The following is a 26,936-nucleotide window of genomic DNA, read 5'->3' on the forward strand; positions in this document are numbered from 1 at the left end:
GTTGGAATGTGGTAAACTTTTGATTTGTTTTCTTGTGTTGGAAGTTCAGCATCTCCTATACATTTGACCAGCAACTTTGTAAAACAAAGAGCAAAGACAAGTTTTATACCGATTTACAAATCCCAATAAGTGTACACGTTTTTAAAAAATGGTACACTTCAGCTCTGTACATTTTTTTACAGAACAACTTTTATTAATTGGATCATGTTAATGAAATTAAAATAATTATCGCATTCAAAGCTTCTTGTACAGAATAAATAAAACATTTACAAAAGTAGTATTATAATACATTGGTAATTTAATCCGTAATGTTTCACAAAATTCCGGCAGCTACAGCATTGAAAAAACTGATTCAAGATAAAAAATTTTGAAAAATCCGAAAAAAATATAACTTGACAAAGTTATATTTTTTTTAAATAGGAATTGTTCGAAAACTGTACAAATTAATTTTAGATAATTAGGTGGTGTATCTACAATTTGCGTTTTATCCATTAACTAGCGGACCCGGTCAAGCTTCGCCACCTACCTACCTTACATTGCCCTACCCCTACCCTATATTTATATTGCATTTACCCTACCCCTACACTACCCCCACCCAACCCATATCCTACCCCTACCATATCCTTACCCTACTTCTGAATTCATTTGTTACAAAAAAATGTGATAAATGACAACCGATTTTCTGCAAACTACACATAAGCCATCTACTTAGCCGTCCGAACAAGGCCTAAACATTTGGTTTGGATTGATGAATCTTGAATTCTAAAATTACAACAAAAAGTGGCATTGATTTTTTTACCTATGTAAATTATTGCTCTTGGAAAAATCATACACAGCATAAAAATACATTAAACCTATAGAATAAATCTTAGAAATTGATTTCGGAAATAGAAACTTTAATTTACACAAAATATTTATTCGTCGAGTTTTCATCGTTTTGAGATGTATTCTGCTATTCTGGGTAGAGACAAATCCAACGAATCAAAAACCATGAAAAATGGTCCAGCAGATCTCGATAAGTAACAAACCCACAAACAAACAAATATATATATTACGGGACACCCTGTGTACCTAATCTAAGCTTGTTTTCCTCAAAAAATTACAGACAATTTTGTCCGTTAGTTTAAGTGAGAGTTCTAGTCGTTATTAATTAGTCGGACAGCGGACTTTACGGTAGATAGTTGTTATTTTTTTCCTCAATACAGTTTGTTGTTCACACCAAACATCCAACGAATATGTTGTCTCATGACGAGAGAAAGGCAGGAATTGAAAAAGTTATCCCTCTCTCTTATATGTCATCGCAACGAAATTCTTCTTTTTATACATTTTCAACCGGCGAAAGACAGAGAGAAGGTTAACAATTCGATGTGTATATTTTTTTTTGTTTATGAACATTTGTAATTTTATAGTAGTAGTCTGAACTTGATATTATTTTTTGACTAAAAAGGGTATATTTAGAATTAGTTCTAATAACTTACTTCCAAGTGATCAAGCTATAAAATATTATAATGGTATTTTTCCCTTTTTAGTTTCGTGTAAGTTTTGAAGTCGGTTGTATTTAAATTTAAAATAATTATATTTATTTATTACATTAATCGTTGTTTTTGACATTGATCCGGTCTTGATAATATTTTTATAAAATGACTCGTGTCTTCTTCTTTGTAGTATTTTGACTAATGACAATTAAGCCAAATTCTTCTTCTATAAAATTATAAACGCGAAAGTTTGTATGGATGTTTGGATGTATGTTTGGATGTTTGTTACTCTATGACGCCGCTACTACTGAAGCAATTTTGCTGAAATTTGGAATGGAAATAGATTTTACTCTGGATTAACATCATCCATGGAAAAAATCCATGGTTTCCCGAGATTTGCAAAAACTGATGATTTTGATGATATGCATGTTTGTTAATCTTTCACGCCTCAACTACTGAACTGTTTTGGCTGAAATTTGGTATTAAGATATATTATAGCCTGGATTAACACATAGACTACTTTTTATCCAGGAAAAATCCATGGTTTCCGAGGGATTTGTGAAAAACTACATTCCACGCGGACGAAGTCGCGGGCGTCCGCTAGTATATCAATAATCCCTAATTTGACTTACTACATAAGATCCATACGTGCGAATAATACAAATTAACACGTGTCGGAAAGCGGATGTCTGGGGACTTGCTACAATCGTCCCAATTAGGTATTCTTATTATCCCTTGTCCGTTCACGGACCACGGATTCGTATAACTTCTCGTTAACAACAAATGATAACGGTCATAACTAATTACAAGGCATTAACGCCAAAATAATACCAACAGAATTTTTTTTTTGATAAATACGCTCTTTTCAACACTTGTTACTTCAATTATTCATACAACTATTTTATTGAATTATCTACTTGGAAATAGTATATATATGGTATTTATCAATCGATGTAAATGCAATATAAAAATATATCCGTTAGTAATTATAATTTAATAATCCTGCACTACTACGATCACAACCAAGACAATATGTGATAGTTAATTCTCCCAATAAAATAAAACATAAACTTATCTACATAAGAGTATTAACATCCTTGTTGGTTCTAGCCTCGTGTGTGTGTGTGTATGTGTGGTTTCGGATAAATAGGTTCTATTTCCTATATCCCGGTCTGTAGTCTGGCAAGTTCCTTGATGACAATCCCATGATATGCGGGCGACGAGGGGAAAGACTGCGTGGGTGTGAAATCGTACGTGCGGTTCAGTGAGGTGCGTCAGTCGTGGGTTTTTGATTCATAGCGACACGCCCCAGGCTCGCTCTGCATCGGGAGTGTTACGAACGAAGTTGCTAAGCTCGTCGTTATCAACCCATATACGGCTCACTGCTGAGCTCGAGTCTCCTCTCAGAATGAGAGGGTATAGGCCATTAGTCCACCACGCTGGCCCAATACGGATTGGCAGACTTCACACACGTAGAGAATTGAGAAATTCTCTGGTATGCAGGTTTCCTCACGATGGTTTCCTTCACCGATTGAGACACGTGATATTCATTTTTCTTAAAATGCACACAACTGAAAAGTTGGAGGTGCATGCCCCGGACCGGATTCGAACCCACACCCTCCGAAATCGGAGGCAGAGGTCATATGACCAGGATCAGGGCTATTACGGCAGTTGCTAAGCTACAGTTATGAAATATTGAAATATACCTTTCTTTCAAATAATTTTTGGTGCAGTTCCATTATATGTATTCAAAATCCATGGTCCGACGAAGTCGCAGGCATCAGTTAGTTTGAAATGACGCGGAGTAGTTCCTCCTGTGTGTGACGAGCAGACGTTTCCAGGGAGTACCCGTGCGACCACTACACGGCGATCATCAACGTGACGCTGATGTGCACCGGCTGTCCGCGCGCGCCCGTCCACGAGAGCGCGCTGCAGCTGCTGCAACTCCTCGACAAGCGCTTCTTCGGCAGCGTCGGCCCGCTCCACGTCGACGACGACACCAGTGAGTCCCTTTGCTATTACAACTGTAGCTTGACAAAAAAGAGTACAAATGAATAGGCCGTTAACGCCAATATGACGACACGAATAGTGACAACGTAAACGTAACCCTATCAACATAACCTTCAAAGCTGGCAGAATAATCACGAAAACACTTGTTAAAAGCTTCAAAACATGTAAATATTGTATACTACTTCAGAGGTCAACATTTATAGAACTCTAAAATAAAAACAAACCTGTCATCTCAGCTGTTCTTCGGTAAACATTGTACAGATCCTTCAACAATGTTTTGACTTCGAATTCTGCCAGACCTCTCTTTTTTTTATGTATGATATATAACTTGGTGGGTGACACTACCGATTGTCATATTCAACTTGTGCCACAATAATATTCGTTCACTGCCGATTATTTCCCACAATCTGTTAATTTCGTAAATAATTCCGAGACTTTTGACAACATAGGCGTTAAACCTGACAACATAACTGACAAGTTGAACAGTGTTGTAAGAGGGGAAAAAAGATAGTTCCGTTTCTACACTTTTTTGCCACGCTATACTCACAATAGACTCGTATGCAGCTAGACACCGTGCCTACGATATTTATTTATATGCACTTGCGTAAAATTATCACGTATACAGGGTGCCCCGAAGTATTTCGACATACTCTACAGGGTGATAGCTGACATCAAGGTCTACTAAAATAACGCAATATAATATGTTAGCCAAAGTTTTACGGTTTATAAGTTATATGGATTGTTCTGCAAAATACAAAAATCACTACTTAGTGCAATTTTGTTGTACTGTGTGCTGAAAAATTACTACGTTCATTTTATACTGTGCAAAAAAGAAATGTATTAGACAAAGTTCTGTTACTCAAAAACATGTTCATTTAACACTAAAGTAATTTTTCAATTTGAATCTGTGGCTACCTATTAGCGCGTTCGACCCACAGATTAATCAATCATATACAGATAGAGCGTACGAAACACGACGTAGCCGCTCAAATTACAAAATTCAAAAAGTAATACATTCTCATGTCAGTACGACACGTCGCATCAGTAATTTTCAATTTTTTTCAAGAAAAATGGCGTCATATGTTTTAAAATATATAAAAAAAAACTGTTAACAAAAAACCAAGAAATAGGAAGGATTATTTTTTATTGATAATTATATTAATTTACGTAATTGTTAGTGTTAAATTTTGAAATACAAATTATGAAAAAAAATGCGGTTGTCAAGGAGACGCATCACGTTTGTTTTTTAAATGGGTTTCACCGGCTTCAGTACGTTGCTTGTAAAGACTCTGGTTACTCTGTGGTTCGACCAAACTTACAAGCTTCTGCGTTAATATATAATGTTCGTGTAGATATGTGTGTAACATAATAAGTGTATATTTTTATTGGTTATTTTTTATAAATTTCTAGTAATATTTTATAATGTAATGTTGGAACATTAAAAAAAATATTTCAATTAATAAGAGTAAAATCATTTATATTCCCTATACAAGTTATTATAGTATGTATAAGTTTACTATGTATGTATAATTACATTATATAAATGTGTACATAAGTGAGTGTATGTATAGAAAAAGGGTTTATGGAAGTATTCCTGGGCATCTGTGATTGGATGAGTGGGTCTTCAGGTTGTGCTTTGTGCTTGTTTTGAGCACCTGTTTGTCGCAGCCTTTTTGTATTTAATAATACATGGTTGAGGTCGTTGTAAACTTCCAAGGTCGTAGTATTATTGTTTTGATTACGACAATACGACTTAATAATTATGTGGAAGTAGGTAATTTGATTTTGAATTTTATTTATGATCTATCATCGCCAAAGATGCGCGGGATGCCAGTTTAGTTTATGATATCACTCAATCGTGACTTTATTACAAGGCACGATTGAGTGATATATATAATGTTTGCTAGCTGACGCCTGCGACATCATCCGCGTGGAAATAGATGTAAACCTTTAACCCTTATTGATAGTCCACCAATCATTTTACAAAAAGAATAAGTCAAAAATAAACGATTTATATAAAAAAAAAACTAAGGGGATAAGGGTTTAAAAAGCCTTTGGGTATAGAATTTTTAAAAATCTTAAATGAAATTATTTTAAGTATTTTTTTAGTAGTATAAATTCCAAATTTTCCAATTTAACTTATAAAATATAAGGACTATCCATACAAACTTCGAACCCCTGTTTCACCCCCTTCCAGTTTAATTTCGCGACAAAAGTAAAACCTTTTTTCGTATTACGGTCTCAAATCGTGCTAAGTTTCATTTGAATACATCTATACAATCTAAAGTTAGGGTAGGTTAGGTTTGAACATAAAAATTCGGGCACTTGGGTTAGTCTTTAGGTGTAATAAATAATAAATAAATACGTGATGTTACAATTTTTGAAGTATTTTATTTGACTGACATATGTGTTTCTTAGAGAGCAGTGATAGCCCAGTGGATATGACCTCTGCCTCCGATTCCGGAGGGTGTGGTTTCGAATCCGGTCCGGGGCATGCATCTCCAACTTTTCAGTTGTGTGCATTTTAAGAAATTAAATATCACGTGTCTCAATCGGTGAAGGAAAACATCGTGAGGAAACCTGCATACCAGAGAATTATCTTCATTCTCTGCGTGTGTGTAGTCTGCCAATCCGCACTGGGCCAGCGTGGTGGACTATTGGCCTAACCCCTCTCATTCTGAGAGGAGACTCGAGCTCAGTAGTGAGCCGAATATGGGTTGATGACGATGTGTTTCTTTCCTAACTCTATGGACACAGAACGGTCTGCTGTAAGGCCGACCAATCAGGGGCAAGCTCGGACAGTTCACGTTTTAAGATTGCAATTTAATTGTTTCACTTCGACAAATTATAATATACCGAAAAGTAACACGTTATGTTGGAATTAGTATGAAATACTAAAGTAGTAAGTAAATTCGTCCCCACTTTACACGTAGGGGAGGCTACCCTAAATAATATTTTTCTAGATTTTATTTTATGACTTGACATTTTTAATGTACATGCTAAATTACAGCTTTCTAGTTGTCACAGTCTCTGAGCTAAACCGCACACATGCAGACAGACGAACGTGGCGAAATTAAAGGTTCCTTGTTGACTAAGGAACCCTAAAAATATAGTCACAAAAGTTACCACAACAGCCGAATATTACAATTTTATAAACTATAAGCTTTTAATTTTAAAAAAGCTTGTAAAAATTCACATTCAGTAAATATCGGTCAAGTAGAGAAATAGTCTATTAATTGATTTTAGTTTTTCACAGAACGTTGCGTTTCTACTGAAGTGTGTTTTGATTTACTTTTTATCCCGTTGTACCGACGGTTATTGGGAACTCCATTAAATAATATCGAAGTGGGCTATTGCGAAGCGCGGCCGGATTGAGTTGGTGTACAATTTGAACAGAGTTCCGAAACGTAAGCTAGACGTTACATAAAACACAACTTAATAAACGTAAGTTACTAAAACAGTCTATGTTCCTAAAAGTAGACTTGTTTTACATATAATTTAATTTTAAGACTCGCGTAAAGTTCTGTTTTTTTTCAAATATCACGCAAGCCATTACTAGATAGAAAGGAGCTCATGTACAATCTAGGGTATAGGGTAGGTGTAGGGTTCTGTAGTTGCAGAGTGAAATAGTAACAAACATACACATTTAGACATATATAAACTTTCACCATTATTATATTAGTGACGTTGATATCTAGACTAGATTAGCTAACGGTCTCACACTAGGGCTTTCAGTACATCGGTCAAACGGGGCTCGCAATGGTATTGGTTTATAATTTTATTCACGAACACGGGCACTATGGAGCATACAGGGCTTAACAAGCTCAGCAACTGCGCGTACAAGCAAATTAACACTAAAAGCTTTTATGGATAACTTGTTTTCTTTTACAGTACCCGTACTTTCATTATTTATTATGTTGTTAGTAAACTAGCGAGGCTATAGAGCACGTTGTGCGCGATTAAATACTATATTTTGGCGTGACTAATTTATTTGATATACAAAGTTTATTTTATTTAACAAGAATACAATAAGAAACTTACTCGTAACTTAACTTATTCTAATAGGTATACAAATGATACCCACGTGGAATGGTAATTCACATGTAGTTTTGTTCTTATATGCTCTTTCATTTTTACTTAATTCATTTACCGTATGTGTGCGTATGTGTACAATGTATGTATGTGTTGACGAGCCAAGGTAAAATTATCTATAATGACAGTCTGGGAGCAAATATCAAATTAAGACTCCCGCACACGGGCCACCGGCCACAACTACAAAACGCTGTTACCTGCATATTGCCTGTGCGGCGAGTCCATATAAAATGTATGAAAACTCATACATTTTATATGGACTCGCCGCACACGGTCGACGCCGGTGGCTGCCACACGCAACAATTGTTATTGCTTCAGCTACATTTGTGGCCCCTTCTTGCTTCTTGTGGCTGTCGCGTGTGGCCCGTGTGCGGTGACACTTAGGTTTCATATTAAATATACTTAGTCATTATTATCATTAGTCACATTATGCACTAGTACATGATGCGACTAATTCCGTTGTACAGTTAATAGTTGCGTTTCCAATGCTGTGCTAGGTGGGCGATCTGTTTACCAGCCCCGGCGCGAGGGGCCACGGTAGAGGTGACTTTGAATAGACAGACGGACATAGCTACGCTTGCAATTCAATTAAAACGCTAGAGTTTTACGCGTGCACATTTTATCCTACGAATAGAAGACTTAATAACGAAACGAAATAGCGAAATGTTCCCAAAAAATTACATGACTACTACGCCTACTTGGCTCTAGTTTGAAGCGCAGCAACACTGTGCTGTGTTAGACATACATTTCTTTTTACGCAACGGCACTCTCCAGATGTTATCGGTCGTAAAACGCAATGTAGGTGAATGAAGTCGTTTAATATATTTTTAGAGTTACATTTTCATTGTCAAAATTTGTAGCATACATTAGAGTTAATTATTTTAGGCTTAAGATATATTTAAAAGATAGAAATGTACTCAACAAGTTTATAACCGACTAGCACTTACGAGCACAAATAATAAAACGATTGTATTAATTTTTCAAGAAAATAAATAAATAAAAAATAAATGAATATGCATATGTATTTTTTTATTTAGTGTAAATAAATGTAGGCATGCTCTTGACATACACACCCTGTGTATGTCAAGAGCATGCCTACATTTCTATTGCTTTTTTATTGAATTTTACATGGTTTTGGTAGCTAGCATTGCTAGCTACTTGTGATTAGTGTGAGCGGTAGGGATAATGTAAGCAATTGAAATCGTAAATGTATTTCGCTAATATTTTTTCAGCGTGTTACTAAGGTCTGTCCCAGGTTGACAAAGCGAGCTTATTCGTTAACTATGAAAAAATAAAGTAAACGAAGTCTGATTTACTATAGTAAACCTTGCAATGCAACTTCAGTAAGTGATATTCGTAATAAATCTTCTTCGTTATTTTTTTTGGGTAGCTTTCATTCTTTGAATGCGACTGAGGTATCAAAAAGCTGGATTGGAAATAAAATTTGGGACTTCCCTCGGTAAAGTTTTTCGCAATCGTCGATCGATAAAACGATATAAGCGAACTCTATCATGTATACGTTTATGAACCAGAGCCACGACCCAGATCATTTTGAATTATAAGATTTCCATTTATAGACATTATTATTGAATTAACCTAACGGGAAATCTTGCTATCATATTCGAGGAATACATAATATTGCATATAATCGAAGAGCCGGTGGAGATGTTTAAGGATTTATTTGACAAAAGCAAACAATACATATTGTGTGTTTTCGTGTTCTTGGCTCATATAACTTATCGGATTTTCTGGACACCGTTGGAGTTTTTTGTATCGCGTAAGTGGTAAGGTAAGTATTCGAGACGGTTAGGTGCCTCAAGATGAAGAGTGTTATCCTATTAAATTATTGATAAATAGGTGGATATCCAAGACCTCTCAGCCTGGCCTGGCTGGCCTGGCATAAATATTATTTATAATAACAAACCATATACGTTTGACTTTTAAATATATCATAAAACAGTTATGCCATACAAAATGAATAATAAAAAAGTTTTATTCCTGCGTTTTTTATGAATTGTTAGAGGGCTTAGTAGTTATTGTCTTAATTGAGGCGGAAAAAAATTAAACAAGTGCAAGCAAATCACAATCAAAACCGCTTTTTATTGGTATACTAGCGACCCGCCCCGGCTTCGCACGGGTACTAATACTTAATATTCATTTAAATCGCTGTTATTTTTTTTATTATTATTCTGTACATTAATTACTGTACGAAATTATTTGCGACATCACATTAGAAACCTCAAAAATAACAGTATACCTCAAAAATGACACTATTTAATGGATGTTATTATACATATAAACATTCCTTTTCAATCACACTATCCATTAAAGAAATACCGCATTAAAATCCTTGCGTAGTTTTAAAGATTTAAGCATACATAGGGAAATAAGGACAGAGTTAGCGACTTGCCTTGAAGGTGCACAAAGAATTTTGTATTACACTCTGTAGTAATGGTAGGTAGTTTTAGCATCTTTGTGTATTGTCACTTTGTGTAATGATCAACTATTATTTTTCTATAATATATTAACAATACATTGTAAAATATAAATTTGTACCTGAAATGTTACCGTCATCTCTCAGAGTATGAAAGGGCAAGGCTGCGCTATTGAATGGCGGCGGGATGCGCCCAGGGGCTGCAGATACTCGTATATCTGCGTTCCTAATTGTGAATCGGCAAATGTAATAAAGTAATAACGTTGAAGTACTTATGCTCGCTCAAACTTGCTACATTACATTTAAAATTCAATAGATTAAGAGTTCGTTCATACTCAACGTAAAATGGGCTGACGCCTGTGAGTGATACAAGCAGCCGTTAATTTGTGGAAGTTCATCATGATCACTGAATAATTGAGTTATTGATCTGTACCCTTGAAACCTGCTACCTTCCAAAGCCACCGCAGTTCCGATTCCATACTTAGCTACAATACTTACCCAACTTTAACATGTCTGCCTATCACAGTTTCGTTCTGTGAGATGTTTACGTTAGATATTCTATCAAAACATAAATGTGGAAATGGGAGCCAAATTAATCTTACATATGTGTGTCATCGACTGCAAAATCGATCGTATCGAAAAGAGTGGATGCCAAATTTTATAGATTATAGAACTTAGAAAACCTCAAGATTTAAAATAGCTAATTTTTTTCAGCAAATGAAATCCTTGAAACGAGTACGTGAATATTATTATTTTTTTTTTATTCTTTACAAGTTGACTACAATCTCACCTGATGGTAAGTGATGAAGCAGTCTTAGATGGACGGGGGCTAACTTGTTAGGAGGCGGATGAAAATCCACACCCCTTTCGGTTTCTACACGGCATCGTACCGGAACGCTAAATCGCTTTAAGAAAATCTCAATCTGCCCAGCCGGGGATCGAACCCAGGACCTCTGTTTTGTAAATCCACCGCGCATACCATTGCGCCACGGAGGCCGTCAAATATACAATAAAGAATTTAAAAGACGTACCGCTAAGCGATTTAGCGTTCCGGTACGATGTCGTGTAGAAACCGAAAGGAGTGTGGATTTTCCTCCTTCTCTTAACAAGTTAGCCCGCTTCCATCTTAGACTGCATCATCACTTACCATCAGGTGAGATTGTAGTCGAGGGCTAACTTGTAAATAATAATAAAAAAAAAAACAAAAAAAAGACTCATGCAAAAAAAATGTCGGTAGTTCATAGTTACGAAGGGGGTGGTGTTGCACCCCTATACGTCCGGCAGTCCGTCCGTACGTCAGACGGTACGTGAAGCCATCGATCCCGGATTATCATTAAATTGGGATAGTCATCGTTACACAGTCAAACACTCAACGCTCGCCAGCGTGTATTGTTGCAAATTGGTGGATTTAAGCTTTAAATCCCTACTCTACTGTACGATTCCAAATTCGGATATTTCAAGTAGGCTATTTATAAGCGCTGTTAAAATTGATTTTGAGTATTTGTAGAGATTCTATCACTGGTTCGGAAAACAGTATCTACTGAGAAGAGGCGGCAAGAAGAAACTTAACGACTGCTTATCTATCTATCTAGATATATATGAAAGAAAGTCGTGTTAGTTACACTATTTATAACTCAAGAACGGCTGAACCGATGTTGGTTGAAAATCGGGGAAGAGGTAGCTCAGTACTAGGAGACGGCTATATGATACTTAGGGTGGGAGTAGGATAGGGTACTTGTAGGGTAGGGGTAAAATAGGATAGGGGTGGGGAACGAGTCAAAGCGAAGCTTGATCGGGTCCGCTAATATTTATAATAAAATGAGACCTAGCATTCGTTAGCCGTGTATCTTACAAAGAGAAGAAGGCATTCGTCAATGGCTTGTAGGGTTGAAATATCGCTCTTTCTTCGTCCCAACTTACAACTTGATGAAGGAGAGAACAATATTTTGGTGTTGCAATCAAACTTGTATCCATCGGGATGTATCGGGATAGTAGCTCGCTGACAATTGGCGTCATCGGTTTACAAAACCATCCTCTCACCCCAAATGTATATACCATATCCGTAGTCGTGGGTGATAATCCTCATGTTATATCGGAACTAAATAAATGCGCTAGCAGAAATATAAAAATATGTTCCATACAAATATCGGTGGTCACGAGCTCGCCGACGTCCAATTCAAAAAAGGTCTATAATTGCATTTGTAAACAATTTGCAATGATTTCCAAATGAATTGTCCCTTTGATAGGCAGCTTGTTTTGTGGCAGCGGTGTATTATGATGCGGTCGCGGTCGTGACGGGAATACTTGTTTGGCTTTTTAATGTTTTATACAAACAATTCTCTGTCAAATATTACCTAATGGCAGTTGATTCACCGTCATCACCTTAGCATACACTAAGAAATATAAGCAAATAGAAGACGCCCGCGACTTCGTCCGCGTGGAATTTAGTTTTTCACAAATCCCTCGGGAACCATGGATTTTTCCGGGATAAAAAGTAGTCTATGTGTTAATCCAGGCTATAATATATCTTATACCAAATTTCAGCTAATTCGGTTCAGTAGTCGGGGCGTGAAAGAGTAACAAACATTCATATCTTCAAATTCATCAGTTTTCGCAAATCTCGGGAAACCATGGATTTTTTCCCGATAAAAAGTATGTGTTAATCCAGAGTAAAATCTATTTCCATTCAAAATTTCAGCTAAATCGCTTCAGTAGTAGCGGTGTTATAGAGTAACAAACATCCAAACATACATCCAAGCATCAATACAAACTTTCGCATTTATAATATTAGTAGGATTTTTTTAATTTTTTTAAAAGAATATTTGCCATATCTATTTTTTAATATGACCAATATTCCCATTCCCTTCCAACTATAAGTCGGGATAGACTGTGCTAGGAGTGGGTACGACAATAGACCAACGGGCGGGGATCGAACCACCTCTCGGTGATGAGTCCGACCGCTCTTACCGTTAAGATATTGAGGCTTTTAAATGAACTACTTATGTAGGGAGCTTAACATTACTACTTACTACTGTTACCTACTACTGGTTCAGCGTACGTAAAATAGATGCCGTATATTTCTCAATGGCACAGCTTACTGTGCCGCTTAGAAGCAGCATGCTACATGAGGAGCTTATACATCATGGTGTTGGCTACGAGCGTTATAATGTCTGGTTTGCTACGAATTTTAAGCACTGTGGTTCAGGATTTACATGTGTCAACAAGGCAGCTCACTCTCCTTATGTATATATTACGAAGTAAAACTTTGACCCACCACGCTGCTCCACTGCGTGCTGGTGGGTTATGGTAATAAATAAATCTCTAACGATCACTATTTTTATTCCATGATAAGTTAGCCATTGTGTGCGATCTCACTTGATGATAAATGACAGTCGTGGGTTTTTCATTCATCGCTACACGTCCCCCGGCCCGCGCGGAACATCGGGAGTGTTACGAACGAAGTTGCCAAGCTATAGCGGTAGCACTAGACCTACCTCAGGCCGTCTCTACGCAGAATCATAGATCACATATCATATCCAGGTCTGTCTGGAGGCTTGGGCCGTGGCTAGGTACCACCTACAGGTAGCAGCTCCAGCCGACGCATGCCACAAGGCCAGCTTCTCATTCATGTATTTCACATGCTGTGTACGATTTAAGCGATGAACCACATCGTTTTTCATCGTATTTTCATTTTGCGATCATCTAACATGGTTATCTCAACGCAATTATCTTGAAAACGTTATTTTCCAACTAAAGGTAGTACTTGTTTACACTTTACTTGTTTTGTCTATGATCATGATTATTTCAACGAAATTATATGTTAAATATCGATTATTCGTTAAAATATTTTTACTACTTGCTACTACAACTATACTAATAGTAAGGGAGCCCGAGATGCTAAATTTGCAGTTACTAAAGCGTCATGGGGACCGATTGCATTTGGTAGATTAAATGATTGGATTAATAAATGGATATATACTTTTTTCGATTTTAGCGGTGGAAAAAAAAACTACAGACTTTAAAAACAATTTTTATTACTTTGGCTTAATGAAATCGTCAGAAAACATGAGCGATTATTTAGGAGATTATTTCACTCGTAATAAGTAAAAAATTAACCGCGCTCGTGGTTCGATAACAGAAATATAAGGGTATTTTTTTGTAACTTTAGAACCCTCCAATTCCATTACGTTCAATCGTCTTTTTTTTGTTTTTGGTTTTTGAAATGCACACCTTTTAGCTATCAACTCACCTACCTTATCTTAATCTGACGTTCTGGTTGAGTATTTCCGAAGTTAGTTTTTTTTTTGGTTGCCCTAAATGTACCCACCAATATTATGGGCTCATACTTGTTGGAGGTACTCAACTACGTGCAAGGTATAGTCCCTTATGTTTATCTGCCGCGCTCGAGTAACTGCAAAAATCCTCTCTTCGGCTCCCCTTCTATAATGCTATTTGATTTAAAATGACGATATGTCATTTTGTTGAATGACTCGTGTATGAATCGTACGCCGAAATACATAATTGAAAGGCTGCCTTGAACCAATTTAATAGAAACTATAATAGAAACCGAAAGAGGTGTGGATTTTCATTCTACTCCTAACAAGTTCCATCTTAGATTGCATCATCAATTACTTACTATCAGGTGAGATAGTTGTCAAGGGCTAACTTGTAGAGAATAAAAAAAAAATGTAAATATTAAATCGACTAGAGCTGGGAATTGAACCCAGGACTTCTTCGCTGTAAACCACAGAGCTATCGACTGCGCTTGGTATGAATGATAATGATCGGGACCCAAGTGCCATCCGAGGGTGAGAATTTTAACTGAAAAAAAGAAAAAAAAAACTCTGTACCTCAGTCCGATCCAGGATTCGAACCTAGGTCACAGTGATTGTGAAAGTTTGGCTGGTGGGAGGGTTCGGCCGTGGCTAGTTACCACCTTACCGACAAAGACGTACCGCCAAACGACTTAGCGTTCCGGTACGATGTCGTGTAGAAACCGAAAGGACTGTGGATTTCATCCTACTCCTAACAAGTTAACCCGCTTCCATCTTAGATTGCATCATCACTTACCATCAGTTCAGATTGTAGTCAAGGGCTAACTTGTAGAGAATAAAAAAAAATTAAATCATATTCTCGTAGGCTAACCACAGGACCAACAGACAGTCCACAAAATCATATTATTCAAAACTGATTTCAAATTAGCTTTGTTGTATTTAATTAATTTTAAGGGAGTCCAATAAAAATACAAATCTACTTAACTAACATTTATTATATAGTAAATATGATTATAATATACAGGAAACACAGAGACTGTAATATCGATTGCCCACGAAACGACGGTTAAAGGGCTCAAAGGAATTTTCCTAACATTACCCGACGTTTCGAGGACTACACAATTCTGTATCCGACCCTCGGTCGAATAGCCAAGCGATAGCTTCTTAAGTTATCGGTCGAAGCTTCCCTGCTCGTTCTTTCGCTCAAAGAGAAGTTCCGTACATTAATTTACATAATGTATTACTTACACACACAAATTATCTTGAAGTGTGAAGTTTGAATGTGTCGCAATTGTTTTCATAGTCTAAACCAATGATGTTTGAAGAAAATAGAGGTAGATAGGTGCACCACATTCGATGTTTACAATTAGCACACAAAAATTATTTCAGCGTTGTCAACGGCGTGATGGCAGTGCGGCGACTGACCTCAGGTTTGCTAATCAGCATTGTTTTAACGTGCCACTTGCGGTCCGCGTATAACCTATCTACCTCTTTTTTCTTCTAACATCATTGGTCTAAACTTATAGTCTAAGATCCGTATAAGAAACGACCTTCACTCATCTGTTTAATGGATGAAAAACGTTTTATATCAAACGATTTATTAGTACATTAAAAATATATTGCGAGTAGATTGCCTCAAAAACTCCTGGCCAAACTATCATTAATGATAGTTAGTATTTGTAACTACGTCGATCGAAATATTCGCGGCCTAACACATAAATACTTGAACAATTTTTTTCGATATGCTTACTCTCTGGTTGTCACATTGTAAAATTCTATCGCAATTGCATTATCTATTTTGAAATCAGACTGAATTTTGTGAGGGCAGCGTTTTTAAAGAATGGAGACAATTTTGCAACGTACGGTCATCAAATACCTGTTTAAAAAAAAACGAACTCCAAAAGAGATTCACGAAGATATGTCAACAACATTGGGGGAACCTGCTCCGTCGTATACGACTGTGAAAAAGTGGGTTGCAGAATTTAAACGCAGTCGAGAGAGAATTGAAGATGATAAGGTCGCTCCGGCGTCTGACGACTGAAGATTCTATCGGATCGGAGATTGACCATCAGGGACACTGCAGACACTATTGGCATCTCGTATGAACGAACACAAAACATCAAACCGCGTGTACCCCAAAGTCAAAACAGCAATCCAAGCAGTGGAAAAAACCTGATTTACCGACTCCAAAAAAAGTCAAAGCAATTTTGTTAGCTGACAAGATGATAGCGTCAGTTTTTTGGGGTGCTAAGAGTGTCATCATGGTGGACTACCTTGCAAAAGGTGAAACTATAAACTCGGCTTATTACTGCACCCTTTTTTGTCGTTATCAGTAATTGTGGTTTTGAATTACTGCCCCATCCCGCCTATTTCCCTGATTTGGCACCTTCACACTTTCATTTCATTTCCAAACCTAAAAAAACACATTGGAGGTCAACATTTTTCATCGAAGCTGCGGTGTATGACTTTTTTGTAGGCCTTAAAGAAACTTTTTTTATGACAGGCATACGTTGCAAACCAGATGGAAGAAGATTTTTTTTAAGTAACCTACTCGCAATATATTTCTTTAATCCATTAAATGAGTAAAGGTCGTTTCAAATTCGTATTTTCAACAATTATCTTCACAGTACAACCCATACAAAGACAGTAAGGCTGTTCTCCCACAGAAATATTCATATGCAACGCGACTAAACGAAAATGAAAATAAATAGATCTGGAATTAGCTGTAAACTTGTATACATACACCTTCAATTTGGTTCTTCAATATGTTAGCTTCGGACAGTTTATGTTATGGATATCAGATGTCGAAGAAATTATTGTATAATATAAATAGATAATAATGTATTGGCTTTAAATTTTATGTTATCATTTGGCATCCCAACCAATCATATAAGTAATTGCTATAGCTACTCATATTAAAGCGCTACAAACCGACAACAAAAACAAAATTATAATAAAAAAAGAATAGTTGTATATCTATTAGAACGATTTTTTCCATTTATAAATCTAAACCTATCAACGTCGGGATATACGAGTATAGGTGTTGATGAGATCACTTATAGGAACCAAGTTGCATAACTACATTTTATTACCTAAAAAAACCTATGTTTTCATACAAAGTAATTCAAATAACTTTGTGAAACAAAGCTAAAACGTTGCATTTTGAAATACGTAAAACAAAAACGCAATAGATTCCCGGCGAGTCAATTAATTCAAAGCGAAACAACATGCCATATTTTTAAGGTTATTTTTCTGAAAGTACTCGACTGCATCAGAACTTTCACGTCTGTAAAATATAAGGATGCGGTATAAGGGACATAATTTAATATCTATTTACAAAAGAAATATTATTTCCTTCGAAAATTTTAGTTTTTGAACACATGTTCTATGGGCATTTTTAAATGGTTTTCGTTAAAGAATATAAACCTAGAGTTATGGAAAACGCCTGTATCTCGCATAACTTGTCATTTAAGGTCCATGCTTATCCAAAATCATTATGTATTCAATATACATAATGATTTTGGATAAGCATGGACCTTAAATTTACCATGGACATTAAATATTTTAAATATTTGGTTATGGAGCTCTATAGCATCATTATTAAAAATGGCACGTAAACAAGAAGTGAATATAAAGTTGATATAATTGATGCATAATTATAATTTATAAGTTTATTTCACTCGGATACACATTAATACAGGTATCAAACCACGAGTGACTAAAAACAGGAGTTGCTTGTGGGTAGTCTCGTGGGAGGACAGCCTTAATCTTATTTTACTAGGTCTATAGCACGCGAAAGTAACATTCATGATAATACTTTCTCCGTGATTCCTGTTAATATACTTACAACTATATTATAGTACTTAGAATATCTATAAATACATTTACTATACTATATCTATATACTACGAGTTAGATTCGGTTATTGATTTTTTTGTATTTTTCTTCTTTTATTATTTTTTTGTTTTTTTTTCTTTTATCGATTTTTTTATATTTTTCTTCTTTTATTAATTTTTTTGTATTTTTCTACATTTTTTTTTATTTAATTACCTTATTAGTAGTAAAATCGGAACTAAACCAATCTTATATTATTACAAAAAGATCGATATCCCACTAAAAGTAATGTAAAGTAATACCAAGATGAATGCATATTAATTGCACTATAACTGGTGATCAAACTCTTAAAAACTCTTAAAGAGGCAAGCTTTTAACGGGCCTAACACGCTCTTACTACAAAGGACTTCGACTAAGTTCTCACTGTTTTGTAATAAATACATGGCATTACGAGGACGAGGCGTACGGAATTCTGGACCGTAATGTCTCTGCCAGACCTGCTGTACGAGTATGTAACCTTGAATTAACGGTTATTTTAGTTAGCCTTAATGTAAACAACGGTCATATGTTGACTTAGGGTCAAGCATGTTTAGTTTAGTGCCAAATATAGTGAAGTTATGGTGCATCACTTTATTCAAATCGCTTCAAAAATGCAAAGTTTCTTGCATTTAATTAAGTAATACTAGTAATGAAATTGGATACAGTAAACAATTACTAGCAGAATAGATGAGATTATTTAATTTATTTTTCTACGTAAAACACATTTCAATTAAGCCTGACCATAGTGTAACACAAACCACAGTTGGTTTTACTGTGCACTGGTTATTATTACAGAATACAATATTAAGTCTGGACTTTTGTCAAAATCGTTAGCTAAACTTAAGTAAGCTAAAGTAAAGTAAGTATCCATGTTTTGAAGCTTTTCTTTTCATTCGATGGCATTAGCGAGGTGTTATTTATTACGCGGTGCACAAAGTCGAATGGAATACTACGAAAGATCACTATTAACTTGACACTTTTAGGAACATTAAAAGAAAACTGGCTGATATTATAGCAGCAACACGGCAAAGTGATTTTGTTACATGATAAAGCTAGATTTGCCCTTCCAATGAAAATCTTAACTGGAACCTCCAAAACCGATATCAATCCGATTAAATACATATTCTATACAGATTCATATGCATATTCATAGTCGATGGCACATACCTGGCGGAGCAGCGCTCCAATTCATGTGAAGATACCCAAACATTGACCGAGAAACCTCTAAGTAAAGAATCTGTTTCTAACCTGGAATTGATATGTTGTCCGAAAGATGAGTTTCAGTGCACTCTAGTGATAGAAAGTACATTGAGTGTCATATTATATAAAATGTATAATATTTTTTATGAAGGATAAAAATCCACACTTATATGTATATACTCGTATATAATACCTTGAATTTTTAAATCAATCATTTGTTTTGCAATAAAACAGCGAGAACTTACTCAAGGTCCTGTAAATTAGACAATGTTAGGTTAGGTGTGGGATTTATGCAGAACACTAAGAGTATATGCTTTGATTGCTATTAGTGCATAGTATTCTGCGTGAATCCTAATCTTAAGTTGTCCACAAATCCTGTACTTATAGTCACCATGTGACAAGCCGAGTTCTTGGCATTACTTTATTTGGTGGGACGTTATTATTACCTACAACAAATATATATTCCATATATATTTTTTTATATATTTCATCGAAATTAAATTTTTATGTCTAAAGTTACAATCTAACTACTAAGCTATCAAGTTAATTACTAAGTTTAAGTTACTAAGCTATGGCTTCCAAATCTAGTGGATACTCGATATAGGACACGTAAATAATAGTTGCCGAAACTTATAATTAAGATATACCCTTCGCATATGCCGAGGAGTGCTTACCGTGAGCAAGGTGTATATCAGGTCTGTTGGCTACAGTATATCTATCAGTGACAATAATAATCGTTCGTTCCCAATAGAGCAATGCACTGCTATTTTCAAGAACGGACGCTAGTAAGGCATTTTAAAATTAATAAGACAATACTGAAACGCAAGTGTTGGATTATCCGGGCTGCTAGATTATGTCTTTGCAAATATTCGCCGTTGGCAAAATGAGCACACCCGGACATAATACGCCTGAGGGATTCCTCATTTTTTTACGTTGGGAAATGCATTAACGCATCCCTCCCGAAGTTGTTGCGTAAGAACGATAGCATGCTTGACATAATCTAGAGATCTTTCATAATTTGTTTCCGTTAATTTCTCGTCTTGATAACTTTGTCCTTAATTGCACGGACACCAAAGTGGTCACCGAATTGAAACCAAAATACAGATGTTATTATTTGACTTATTGTGTGATGATAAATTATTGTCATCAAGAATTTTTGTTTTTAATAAATTAATCAATCAGTTTTTATTTCGTAATTCATTATTTTAATATAGTATGTTGATTTTTTTGCATTATTTAAAAATTGTAGATTGCATTTAAAACGATAATTATTAAAATGTATTCACTGAAATTGATGGTGGTAAGTTTCTAGCGGATAAACGGCAACGCGTGAAATTACTTTACCCAACTCTACCAAGCTCAACATTTAGCACTTTTACTGCTACAAACTCGGCTTATCCATCCCTAGCTATCCGTCGTACTCTAATTAATAATTATACAAGTAATTATACATTATGACATACCAAATGTTATAAAAATATAGTTACTGGCGGTTCCATTAATACTATAGATTTGAAAGCTACTACTAATAGCTTTCGAATTGTAGAAACTCGAAAGCATTGCAAAGTAAGTGCAATATTGCTGCAGGTAAAAATAGAAGCCAAATAATTAATGCCCCGAGTCATTGCTGCTTTACTTTATATACTTGAGGAACACACTGACCGGTATGTTATGATGCACAACAAAAATTAAAATAATGCAGTAAAAGCAAAACCAGATAATATTTAATCTGTTAGTTATCCTAGCAAACGCAAACACGTAACGATTGGTTCAATCATAAATTTTGTTCTTAAAAATAAAAAATAAAAGGTCAATTTTACGCCATCCTGCATGTATCGACTGGCAGACATACAGCTAGATAATGCATTGTGCATATAATGACTATTTTCTTCATCACAATATTTATTTATTCTAATATTAATTGTTTATAGAATTCTTGTTAATAGATAATTCAGAGTTTATTATGTAAACTTCACTGGTGCTGCTCCTAGCGGATCTTTTTATATCTGATCAGGAAAAAGGGTAATTGCAAGTCCATTTATATAATTCAAGGTCGGACGATCGAGTGTTCACTATATTTAGAAATAATCCTACATTATACCTATTCAGTATACATATATCTAGAGTATCATTTCCACTCCAGCGAGTATTACTTATTGTTAATTTAGAATCTTTGCTTTACCTTTACATTCACAACTATGAATGTAATTTACTACGTTTTTAAATCTAATTTTATTATTTATTTTTATAATCTATGAGTATAATATCTCAACAACTACCGGTTTGATTACATTGTTTATAATATTACCAAATGTTAATTTGTACAGAAGGTGCTTCTCGTAACGTTATTTTAATTCACGTCACGAGATTACAATGCTATTGTTGTACGTCCTGAGGGCCGTCAATGAGACCGGGGACAGCGCAGGCTGGTCAGCGTCAGTGTCTACACTTTTTAATGCAAAGCGTTGCATCACCGGATCGTTCCGCCACCGCACATTCCTCGGGCCATACGCGGAGGCCCTGTATCCAGACTCTCGAGCGGGACGGTTCCAGGAAATATTTGGTAGTTTGCGTTAGAAATGGAAATCCCTAAATCAATGCGATTTACAAATTTCCATTACGACTACGTAACTACTAACGTTATACTGTGTATTACGTAACATACGTTTACGGAAACGTTCACGGCGGAGGTACAAAGATGTTAAGTCTCACTCCTGTAATTACTAGCTCGCGCTTTGTACGTGCCAGCCGGAAATTGAAGCGGTCACATACACAAATTCAACGCACATTTGTCGCAGTAGTGACACATCGAAAAGGTATCATTACTGTTTTAAATTTCAATACCCGTGTATTAATGAAATGAAAACTGTAATTTATAAAATTAATTACATTTTCTGCCGATCCATTTATAAATAAAGCGTTACTAAATTCTCACGATAATTATTCATGATAACTTTCGAATATATTTAATCTAAACGTATTTTGGAAAATACTTTCGAAATAATAATTTTCCGTTTTTCGCTTGTTGGTTATATGTAAATTATTTCGAGATCAACACATTCATATAATGTGCTTGTGTTGTTTCTGAACATCTAATTATATTTAATTCATAATATTCTGGACAACACATTGTTTGACTTCGAGGAGATGCCAGTTAAAGAAAATATAAAAAAAGAATAGATTTTAAAGTTACTTATTGTATTCTTTCCATCATCAGATTTTATCTCCGTGCTCCCACAAGAACGAGAACTACGCGGGTAATAAATACTCAAAATTATTATGCCAAAATTGAGTGCCCAAGCAACCGGTGTCCAGGGCTCCAGAGTGAGTGTATCCTCACAATACAATTGCTTTTTTTACATTCTTGCGATAAATGTAGAAACATAACACCATGTCAATTATTAAAAATATTTGATGATTCAAGTAATTAATTAAGATAGCGCGCTAACAAGTTGGTCAAAATATTCTTGTACGTTCAGAAGTCCTTCCATCGGCTAATAATGAACAGATATTCGGCATTCAGTTAAAATTGAAAGCATTTCAGCCCGCGCTGACCGCGACCTGGACCCATTGTAGGAATGGGTCAGACCCTCAGTCGTATCTACCCTATAAAGCGATATGATTCTTTGTATTCTTTTTATTGTTTATTTGTACATACACGTAGGTACATCAAATCACAAAAAAGACATCCTTACAACTAACTACTTTAAAATTATAATAATTTTAATAATCGTCCGATAATTTTATATTTTAAAATGTTCTTATACACTCTTAAATTGTACGTCGTCTCGCCGACAAAAGAGATTTAATTATGATTAAATGCCGATTGGCAAAACTTTAATTACTAACGTTCTTTCAGGTACTATGACTCTGTATGAGAAAAATCTAACACACTCCCTCCGTCAACAGATATTTAATGTACAATTGCCAAGTGGCTAAACATTTAACTGCTAATATTTATTTACTATTAGATACTCTATATGGGAAAAATTTGAAATGTAAAAAATCGTTACAAGCTATAGAAAACGTAAATTTTACTCTATAAATCTATTAAACATATTTTATACTTTTAATTTGACTCTAATAAAAACTTGTAAAAAGCGAAATAGTGAGACATGACGTTGCAGACTTGCCGACAATTTACCTATAGTAAATCACTATGTTTACTATGTATGCTTAAATAATATAGCAGCTTATAATCCCCTTAGGGGATTATAAGCTGCTGTATTTTTTTTTGGTATGTGGTGTGTATGAGATACACTACAATAAACCCTTATGTGGAGAAGCGCAAGTATTATAAATAGTTAACTTATATACAACTTAACAAATCTGAGCAAATTAACAACCAATACTATAAAAACAAATGCAAATATAAAAATAATTAACTTTACACATATATATGCAATACAATACATTTATGGAACTGATTGTTGGCTCCAACTCTCGCCAAGAATGGTGAACCCCCCGCCCCCAAACTGCTGTATACCTTTTTCAGGTAAATCAATCAATACAAAAGATAGATATCAGACCACACGTAGCTGATAAAAGAGAATACAGCATTTATCAATCCGTAACATGAAGGCGTCATTATATTTCAATTACCTGTTCGTGGTTTTAAGCCGCCAACTCATAGCATAGTTATTTATATGATACAGATATCTGTCACATACTTCGACAGGACGCAGACTTTAGCACAGATTCTCGCTACCGAGACGCCATGTATAAATACGTCCTATACCTAGTCCCACATGCCGAGGGTAGATGCCGAGTGGTTAAAAATTTAACTATAAATATTTATTAGCTAAAAGTCTGTTTCAGTAACATCTGAAACTTCAACCGATAAAAGAGAAAGAGAGGTGTAATGAATTGCCGACTGGCTAAAAATTAAACTACTAAATATTATTTATCAACATTAGGTAAGATACTCTTTATAAGAACAATCTAGAATGTATAAATATATTTTTTATATGCTATTGAAAAGTTTCACTTCGTAAAATATATTTTATAGTTTTGATTTGTCTGTTCTAAATATTTATTAAAAGCTATATGGCTCGATGTAAAGTTACAAATGTCTGTAAACTTAATACCAACTACTCGTGTATATAAATAACATCTGTGAAAGCATTTTTTGATTTAAGTATACTTAGTATATTTTAATAAAATAGTATTTTAGCCTGCCTGTGTATTATTTTGTAACTTAATTGCAATAATTTCCTCTTTCACTACAAATAGCGCCAAGACTCTCGTTACTTCGTCGACTTCGTGCTTAGGGCTTCCGCTACATGCGATCATTAGCTTAAGCAACGTAGCGTTTAACGTTTTGTAAAATTTATAAATGCGAAATAAAAATTAAGTTTATTCAGACGGGCCAAAAATTATATTAAACTGTATTACCTACTAAATATTTTTTGTAAATATTTATTCTGCTTAAATTATATAACAACATTTAACTTGTACTGTTATTATGTTTTCTTATATTTTTTGTACGTATAATTGATATTTGGTACACCTAGCCATAATAAACTCTTATGTGAAAAAGCACATAAATAGTTAACGTTATTAAATGTTCATAAATCTATTATTTTCTAATTTTATAAATATCTATTTGGTTTGTTTTAATGATAAGTATAAGTTCGAGTTATATTATTATAAAAAATCGATTTCAAAGAGAGATGCAAAGACACGCGCTATTTGCAAACTTATACAGCTATAGGAGCTCAGCTTCAGATCGTAGTTACTAAAACAGACTTAAACAATCTCTGAATTTGATATTTACACGGATAACGGATGTGAAGTGGAATGTCATCGTCTATGACAGAATACATCGCCAGGTGCTCTAGGGACGACCCTAGAGTGGTCTACTCTGCACTCGTCAACTGGAGGCGTCGGTGTTAAGCCTCATGTGCCTGACATTACACCGGCTACCGTGCCTTCTGCCGAAACATAGCAATGCTGTGTTGCGGCAGAGTGAAGCACGGCGGTAGTACTTCCCCGGGCGAGCTCGGACACAAAGAGCTCTACTACTACTTCAATATACACAAATTGCGTAGTTGAATATATGCAAAAAGTTTTAATTAAACGAAATGTCTTATAATTATTTTGAAAACTATAAGAAAGCTTTCGAAATTAAAAATAGAGTTTAAGGTTAACTATTAAATATTTTTTTGTAAATATTTATTCTGCTTAAATGATTTCATAATCATCATCATTACATCAATACATGATATAGCAGCGTTTAATCTGCTGCTTAGATTTTCTACTGCTATAATATATTTTTACATTCTATAAACTAGAACACATGAGGATACTCAGTTGTACCTTATCCTTAATACAACACCCATAATCCCGCAAGCGCGCTCATACTCACACACACACACACACACACGCACATACATGTAGGTACATCAAATCAAATAATTTTAATAATCATCCGATAATTTTATATTATGATTAAATGCCGATTGGCAAAACTTTAATTACTAAAGTTCTGTTAGGTACTATAACTCTGTACGCGAAAAATGTAACACATTCTCTCCGTTTCAAGAGATATTTAATATACAATTGCCAAGTGGCCAAACATTTAACTGCTAATATTTATTTAATATTAGATACTCTATATGGGAAAAATCTGAAATGTATACAAACATCGTTACAAGTTATAGAAAACGTAAATTTTACTCTATACATCTATTAAACATATTTTATACTTTTAATTTGACTCTAATAAAAACTTGTAAAAAGCGAAGTAGTGCGACTAATAAAAACAAATGCAAATATAAAAATAATTAACTTGACACATACATATACAATACAATATATTATAGGGCACGCGACTTCTGCTTACAATATTTGAGGTTATATATTTTTTGGTATTTTAGTTGCATTTTAAACAGTATTAAATAAATGCCTAGAAACATAACAGACTTAAACCTGGTGCAAGAAATGTCTTATCTAAGAATCCTACAGAAATATTACATGTTATTAAAATGAATCTACAGAATTACGTAATCATAAATTGTCATATGAATTCGAAATTATTTTATAATATGAAACAATACATATTCAAATATATGTATGTTGGGATGCGCTCGCCTAGATAGTGCATAATATACTCTTGCCTCGACTTGCCTACTCAGCTGCTTCCACTTTCAGCTGAAAATGGCACTTCTTTCCATTTACATTTATGGAAAGAGGCGATTGTTGGCACCAACTCTCGCCAACAATGGTGAACTCCTTCACTTTTTGATGTTACAACGAATTGAGTCCCCCCCAAACTGCTGTATACCTTTTTCAGGTAAATCAATCAATACAAAAGATAGATATCAGACCACACGTAGCTGATAAAAGAGAATACAGCATTTTTCAATCCGTAACAGTCATTAAGGTTACATTATATTTCATTGAAAAACTTACCTGTTCGTGGTTTTAAGTCGCCAACTCATAGCATAGTTATTTATATGATACAGATATCTGTCACATATTTCGACAGGACGCAGACTTTAGCACAGATTCTCGCTACCGAGACGCCATGTATAAATACGTCCTATACGTAGTCTCACATGCCGAGGGTAGATGCCG

At 35.0% G+C, this 26,936-nt stretch overlaps 1 protein-coding gene across 2 annotated transcripts in view; it reads left to right on the forward strand.

The window, feature by feature from the left end:
• Positions 1 to 26,936, forward strand: part of LOC112049258 (protein furry) — a 162,128-nt gene that overhangs the window by 34,138 nt on the left and 101,054 nt on the right. For both annotated transcript variants that reach the window (XM_052890668.1, XM_052890669.1), the window contains exon 24: positions 3,317 to 3,477. In XM_052890668.1, the coding sequence (XP_052746628.1) occupies positions 3,317 to 3,477 (161 nt within the window). The remainder of the gene's footprint in view (positions 1 to 3,316; positions 3,478 to 26,936) is intronic.

The sequence above is a fragment of the Bicyclus anynana genome, chromosome Z (assembly GCF_947172395.1).
Source record: "Bicyclus anynana chromosome Z, ilBicAnyn1.1, whole genome shotgun sequence".
In the NCBI taxonomy this organism is placed as follows: Eukaryota; Metazoa; Arthropoda; class Insecta; order Lepidoptera; family Nymphalidae; genus Bicyclus; species Bicyclus anynana.